Consider the following 7719-nt stretch of genomic DNA (forward strand, 5'->3'; position numbering starts at 1 on the left):
CTATTTATAGGGCTAGACACAAGGGCATCCCAGTAATAAACGAGATTCACCCTAGATATTCTTAACATAATTAACGTCTATAACACTCCCCCTGATGACATTGTGTCCAAGCTAATTACAAACATATCAGGAAAACTCAAAAGAGAAAAACCTAAATTTGCATAAGCATGTAAAGACTCGAAATGTTGCCTCGTTAAAACCTTGATAAGGAAAACCCAGTGGGATAAATCCTTGACGAAGGAAAAAAAGTACAACGCGATAAGTCCAGTACATGCACCTTTGATGATGGCGCTCCACCTGATGAATACTTCAGTTAAATCTTGAGTGCAAATGTTTGAGGCGAGACTTTCCAATTTTGAAGAAAGAATATCTTGAATGCAGGAGACTACTATGCTTTCATGAAGATGTCTTATAGTTGATGAAGTCTTCTTTTGTGTTGCACAAGCAGTATTGTCCTCGATTAATACTTTTTCGGAGTCTACATTCTTCTTCAACATATTGAGAACTTGTGTCATGGATTGCTAGCTTCCCGATATGATTAGCAGAAGTTGTTGATGTAGTTTCTTCAACAAAGTGCCAATACGCAGTTACAGTACCATAGGTGTAGGAATTTTGTAGTCATACTATGGATCAGAATGATATCCAAATTCATAGGAGATGGTTATGTTGATGTGGTCTAATAAAATGACCTAGTTAATGGTGGGAATCCACAAAATAATCAAAATCCATACAACTCCCCCTTGGATGACCACCATGTTGAATTAATTTGCCTTACTAAAACCTTGCCACTAAAACCCAATGAAAAAATTTTTGGACGAAGGAAAAAGAGCACAAATATGAACATTTTAAAATAAAATTAAACATTACCATCTTGCCCCATTTTCTTTGATATATATTTTCTCATTTAAATGTTAAAGTCACAATTTCATTGTTAACTACGCCCTCCACAGCAATGAATAGACATAGTTGTTGAGATTACCAACTACCAACTAGAAAATAAATCGATTTTCAATAATTCACATTTTCTTTGATTTTTCATCGTTAATGAGATCGGAAAATGGGTCATTTGTCCAAATATTTTTATATCACAGTCAAATGGACGATTAAAAGTAGTTTGGGTGAAATGGCCAAAAAAAAGAAAGAAGTAAGGATGAAAATGGTTTAAGTCATTTGAACTAGTTATGGTTAAGATGAATAAGGATGAAACTGGTTTCATCCTAGCTTAAATTTAAAAAATAGCAAGGATGAAACTGGATACATCCTGTGTAAATTAAAAATAAGAAAAAATATTTGAAAATTGGCACGATGAAACTGGTTACATCCCGACTATTTTTACATTTTTGTCCATTTAAACAGTATCAAAATCTAACTGTCCATTTCACCCAGAAATTGTTGATTTTGGTCTTTTTAACCAATTTTGTGTAATGAGATCACGTCTGAGGGGTCTAAATCCACAACTTAATCTAATACTAACAAACAATATAAACAAATTAGAGCGTTGAAATTGAATTCACACGTTTGTATGTGACTTGCTCAAACGACTGCCTTAATTGTTGACATATTCACAAGTGTATTCTTTGATCTCAAAGTTTTGGTGCTCAAAAAGTAGTCAATTTTGTGCAGTGAAAATGATATCTAATTCATTATTGCTCTACTGTGTGGGAATAATAAATCTAACAATAAGGTGCTTATACTATTTGAACAAACCCATGAAATCCAAAAGCATTTCATTTCATATATCATGAGGCCATTGTCATACTTGGGCAACTGTCAACTGTGCAACCCAAGATGTCTCGGTAATCTCGGGATATAGTGAAAGAATCGTAGACGTTTCCATCGCTGCTCTTTTTGTACTCAAAAAGAAGGTTCGAATGGTTAAAAGCTGTTAGTTTTAAGAAGCCAAAATCATAATCTTGGAACAAACTCCACTTGGTCTTTAGGGTGGTGAATTTCGCGAGTCCAGCACCTCCACCACCAGCAACGACGTGGATGGTTCCGTTTAAAGCACCCTGATAGTGTGACCTCGCTTAGGTGAATAATAGGCTATACTAGATCCACTTAAAATGCATGGCTTGGTCACAACCACTTTTATGCAGAAAATTTACTACCCTGTTATGTGTTAGTTTGTTCACGAACAACCAATTATCAACTAATTACAAACCATAAAATTGTGGGTTATTATTACCTCGTACACAGGACATGTTCTTTCGTAGTTGTGTACATGGCCATACACTGCTATATCGACTTTGTACTTCTGCCATAGTTTTTGGAGACTCTCTCTTCCCATTGGTTCTTCAAATGATCCTTGCTCAGCATACCATGAACCAGAAGAATAACCGAGAACTCTATGAGCTAGAAAGATCAGCCATGGTTGTTTTTGTCTATCAGCAGATGCAAAGCACTGTTCAATGAACTTATATTGCTCTGTACCCTCTCTCCAATCATGTTCTGTATCAGCTATGCAGAACTTAAACATTCCATAATCCGTCGAATACCTACAGAGAAAATAAAAGAGGGGAAACTACAAGTTCTAAATGAGGTCAAAATTGTAATCATGTCACACATCGAGGTTATGAAGTGGTTGTTAGATGTTTTACCAGTACTTAGCTCGGTTATCAGCAGGAACGTAATACATGGTTTCAGCTGGCACACCACATTCACCACCTGAATCTGTATTCCCATAGAAGGATCCTGTTCCGGGCCAATCTCTTTCATGGTTTCCACTGCAAAGAATAATCATTTACTCGCTAAATAAACTCAAGAAGATATGGAAAGGGAACACTCTCATATAATGAAAAAAAAGTATATGAAGAACGGGAAAACAAACCTTGCGACCATGTAAGGAACAACCGAGGTAATAGGCTCCACCTGTGATGTAAACTGATCCCACTGTGAAAGGTAACCGTTTGCATAACATATATCTCCAATATGAAAAACTATATCTGTATTATTAAGGTCACGAATAATCTCTCTGGTGGTATTAAGTGAACCAGGCTGATAATTGTTATATTCATTTGATCCATCAGCTTCAGCCTGAACAAAAATGTATACCATCAAAAACCTATGTTTCTTCATCTTACCTTTGAATGGACTAACTGACTAGGATCTCAAAAGAAAAGAGAGATCAAACCTTTCCCATATCGCCGAAAATAACAACACGCTGTACTGAGTCCTGACCAGGATAAGGAGATGCCCTGAATTTATATTCCTGACTCCAAACAAAAGTACCATTGAACAACTTATGCCCCAGCTTGTATGAATACCTGCATAAAACAAAACTAAAATTATGCACTAAAAACACCAGTTATCTTCCTAGTTACTGAATTAGTGATTGTCATGTCGATGAAAATTCTGATTAGCATGAACAAAAAAGGTATTGTAACCTTAAGAGTATGGAGGTGGTGGAGGAGATACAATATTAAACTTCAATTTAAGTGACAAGAAACATGTTTAACCATTAACATGCTTTGTAAACTTAAAAAATTCAATTTCTTCACTGATGTTAATTTCTATTGACGTTATCGCAGACAAGATGTGGGTACCACAGTAGAATTTCCCTTCTAGGCTCTTGTTGGCAATTACTAGTGCATCATTTCTTTGGGTCTCTTAAAGGAATGGCTGACAATGAACTAATAAAAACAAAATAAGTGTCCAGCATACACTGAGTTGGGCCACAGTTCCTTCAGAAAACTTGTGTGTATGAAACCAGGATCCCGCCACCCAACAGTTCTTGCTGGTGCACCTGCATATGAAGATAGGTGGAAATATTACACTCTTATCTTTATTACAAACGCTCAACAGTACAAGTTTCCAGGACTTCAAATTAGCAAAATAAAAAATCACAAGAGGTACAAGATTACCCACCACACATGCTTTTACGACTGAATGTCAATGTTCCAGCTGGAGTCTGCGTCTTCTCTCCTCCTTGTCGACCCCATTCAACAAATGGTTCTGCTTCATTAATCCCATATCCACTTGTCCAGGTGAAGGAACAAATTTTAAATTCTTTAGAGCAATCAGGTTTGGACTTTGGATAACATTCTAATGTGTTTCAGTCTTTTCAGACAATTCAGTGCACAAAGTTGACTAATAACTACAGTTACTTTAGACGTACAGTGAACTTACTTCATTCCAAGCTTTCCTTTGGGCCAAACGTGGGTAAACAGGTGCATTTGGATTCTGAAAAGTTACTGCATTCGAGATTGCGATCAACTTTGGCTGTTATCACAAGAACAAATTAATTGGGAATGAGATTAGAGTCAAATTAACTGGTAAAGACAGAAAAACCATAGATCAGCAAGTGTTTGTAGTTGAAGAACATTAGCATGGAGACATGAAAGTACAGGTACATGGGCGATATATACACACATTAGGGAAGGAGCCAAATGATTCAAAATCTGAAGATTAGGTGAACTACATTGGCAGTGGACTTACATTAGTGAGGCCACCTGAAAAAAGTGCAAATGAAAAGTCTCCCCTTTGGTTGATCAATTGTAATTTCAATTTCCCAGACCCACTTCTCTTGTAGTCTGGACTGGAGTAATTCGCAAATTGGTACTGCGAGAAACAGTATAACATGTCAATTATTCACATTCAAAACTACCTCTTCCACTTCAAGGAAAAGTATCAATACATGGTTTCATTTCTTATTATGTTGTGAAGATTCAAGAGAAAGAAAAACAAGTGAGTAAGTTAGTAACCCTCAAACCTTAATAGGTGACGTGCACAGAAATGGAGGATTCACTCTAGTATTTTCAGGTGAACAAGTGGCAGCACTGAAAATTTTGCAACAACAATACAATAAACCAATCAAAATACAAGATAAGTTATTGTCAAATTAAAATTGCAATCCATTGAAATTCTTTTGGCTTCTTGAAAACGAGCAATACGCTCGAAAGTGAATATTATATTACCTGAAATTAGCCGGAGAAAAGACTCCAATCCAATCATCATTTGAAGGGTTTGGTGAGCTAAACTGAACAGTCACCCATTCAGTATTCTCTCCCTGTGGCAATCAAGGAAATATAAATGAGTTCAAACATGTACTGGGCACACCTATGTGGTTTGGTGCAAGATGTAAGGCGAGGCGTTACAGTACGAATCAAGAAAAGTGATTAAATACAAAAGCAATATGAAAGAGAGACTATTTACCCTGGACCCAAGAATAGAAGGAGAAGCTTTAACATAAGCTGAACTGTGAAGAGCAACTACTGCCTTATGAATAGCAATTTTTGAAAGTGGCTGATCTCCAAGTGTTCTTCTCTCTGCTTCTCCAAAGCTCATAGAACCACTCAGAGTAACAATTAACAAAAAAATGAATCCGTAGAACTTCATCACAATCAAAATCTGCAATGAATCAAAACAGAATAGTAACTAATACAATCATTTCCAAACATCCCTGGGATTGAACAGGAATTAAGCTAAGAATTAAATTACTGCGGGAAACTTACTTGCACCAATATCAATGATTGAACTTCACCAACCAGTCAAGTTGATCAAAAAAAGAAAAAAAAAACACTCAAGTTGAAAGTGTTTTCTTGTTTTGTTCTTCTCGTGGCTATTATCGAAAGATAGGCAAATACAAAACGAAGTAGAATAATTTATTCAACAGAGAAGAAGAATAAGAGTAAATGGGATGAACAGAATTTATGAAATTAGAATCTTCCCCGGAATATAGGATTGGATACTGTTGGTGGGAGGGAATAAGTCTAACAAAGGGGTGCTTTTAGTATTTTCATTCTTTTTTTCTTTGTTCTGATTTATTACATCATTACATAGGATATAATTCTACTTCCTAAATTGTCCAAAATCACCTTTATCAAAACTACATGTATCAAGCAGCTATGGTTATATTAACCTTTTTCATCAGGAAAAAAAGAAGAAAAAAAGCCATGGTAGTGGCTGGGCAACTGTCACGTATGCAAGCCAGGATGTCTTGATAATCTCGAGATATAATGACAGAATCATAAATGTCGCCGTCACTGCTCTTTTGGTACTCTAAAAGAAGGTGCGGTTAGTTTAATGAAGCCATAATCATAGCCTTTTGAACACACTCCACTTGGTATTTAAGGTGGTGAATTTAGTGAGTCCAGCACCTCCACCACCAGCAACAACATGAATGGTTCCATTTAAAGGACCTTAGCGCGATTTCTCATCAGTAGTGCAAATATTCTGCAAAAAAAAAAAAATGCTCAGTAGTCTGTTTCAATATACAATTTTTAATCTGTACTGACAAAAGGGTGATGTTGGAACTATTAGAATGCCTGGTCTAGTCAAGACCACTGATGCTTTTAGGTGGATTCACCATTTTTGTGCAAACTCTAAAGACTTGAAAAACAACCACAAACACATAGGAGTTCAATCCTATTGAGTTTTAAGGGAGTTATTTAGTTAGATATTCTTACCAACAACAGCGGAAGCTCGTGCTATCTTTTCAGCATTAGCCAACTCCGTTGTCAACTTTTCTACCTCTCGAGATATTACAATCAAATTTTGTTTCATTGCCTGGCCATGCTCAAAGTTTTGTGCATGTTCTTCTTCTCATATTCAATTGCAGATCTGTATACCCACACATGCATAAGCAGCATGACATGGCACTTTAACATCAAAAAAATAACAAACAAATACCTCGAACACTTTGTGAAAATAAATAAATAATACCTTACACTACACGTTACAGTTTCTGTTTCATATTCTCAATCTCTGCCTTGAGTGCAGGCATATCTGAAATACAGAAATATGGAAATAATATAAATAAACTTCTTGCGCCAACTATTCAAATTAGGCCTAGCTTATAGTGTGGAAATGCAGATATTACCGGGACTAGTGACACCTACACAGGACTAAATGCCATACCATGGTTATCAAACTCCTGTAGAACTAAGGGAGGAAGTTTTGACGGAGATAGTTGATTATAGGGGTTTTTTATAAAGTGCCACACTTCCGATTTGCAGTTTAAGAAAATGCCACCGTTTTTTTCAGAGTTTATTAAATGCCATATATTTGACCTTTTCCATCCCGTTTTTTTCAAAAGAACAGTTAACATCCATTAGTGCATAGGTGTCAGTTATCCAGCTTAGTAAATGACATTTGTGCCCTCGAAACAAAAGCCGAGAACTCAAAAACCATCACCACCGGTGGCTACATTCCATTGAGATCATAAAACCATCACTGTCATCTACAACCACAGCAGCAAATCCATAACAATCATGTACGCGAAATGGCTGAATGCCTTCTCTATTGATATCATCGTCTTTAAATGAGAATAATGTACAGCCTAATGAGAACAAACGTCAAAATTGAAAGTTAAAGAGAAGGGGTAAAATCTTGCTCAGATTGACTGTACTATTGACTTACAAGGAGACGAGGAGGGACTTTCATGGAGCAAATAATTCGACCTGGTTCAATAAGATCAACTTTGATTCCTTGAATGATTAGAGGGTCGAATAATGAGCCTGGTAAGTCATACATTTCCTCCCCTTCTGATGATGTTCTCTCCAACAACTTCTTCACTGCTTCCAACTCCATTGTTTCCCCCTCTCTATTCTTCTTTACCCAGATACTCCTTCAAGTTTGTTCTTACTTTTTACTTTCTCAATTGGCTGCCCTACATTGACAAGTAATGATAAATTATACATTAGATTCGAACTTTAATATGAACCGCTATTTAAGTAACATGGTGAGAAAACAAAGCATCCATGTATTGTTAATAGACTGTAC

The 7719-nt window shown here is 36.3% G+C and overlaps 1 protein-coding gene across 2 annotated transcripts; it reads right to left on the minus strand.

The window, feature by feature from the left end:
* Positions 1-1715: 1715 nt before the first annotated feature.
* On the minus strand, positions 1716-5733 carry LOC113275799 (probable inactive purple acid phosphatase 1). 2 transcript variants are annotated; one of them, XM_026525370.1, is made up of 13 exons: positions 5451-5733; positions 5152-5346; positions 4914-5005; positions 4709-4775; positions 4435-4557; positions 4122-4218; positions 3865-4005; positions 3661-3742; positions 3131-3263; positions 2828-3033; positions 2598-2723; positions 2158-2495; positions 1716-2026 (listed from the first exon to the last, which is right to left on the minus strand). In XM_026525370.1, the coding sequence occupies exons 2-13, from the start codon at positions 5332-5334 to the stop codon at positions 1740-1742; spliced, it is 1875 nt and encodes a 624-aa protein (XP_026381155.1). In that variant the 5' UTR covers positions 5335-5346; positions 5451-5733; the 3' UTR covers positions 1716-1739. The 2 variants fall into 2 exon arrangements, with proteins under 2 accessions (XP_026381155.1, XP_026381154.1); XM_026525369.1 differs by lacking the exon at positions 1716-2026 and having other exon boundaries at positions 2087-2495; positions 3865-3974; positions 4115-4218.
* Between the last annotated feature and the right edge of the window lie 1986 nt (positions 5734-7719).

This window comes from Papaver somniferum, chromosome 4, assembly GCF_003573695.1.
Source record: "Papaver somniferum cultivar HN1 chromosome 4, ASM357369v1, whole genome shotgun sequence".
Lineage (NCBI taxonomy): Eukaryota > Viridiplantae > Streptophyta > Magnoliopsida > Ranunculales > Papaveraceae > Papaver > Papaver somniferum.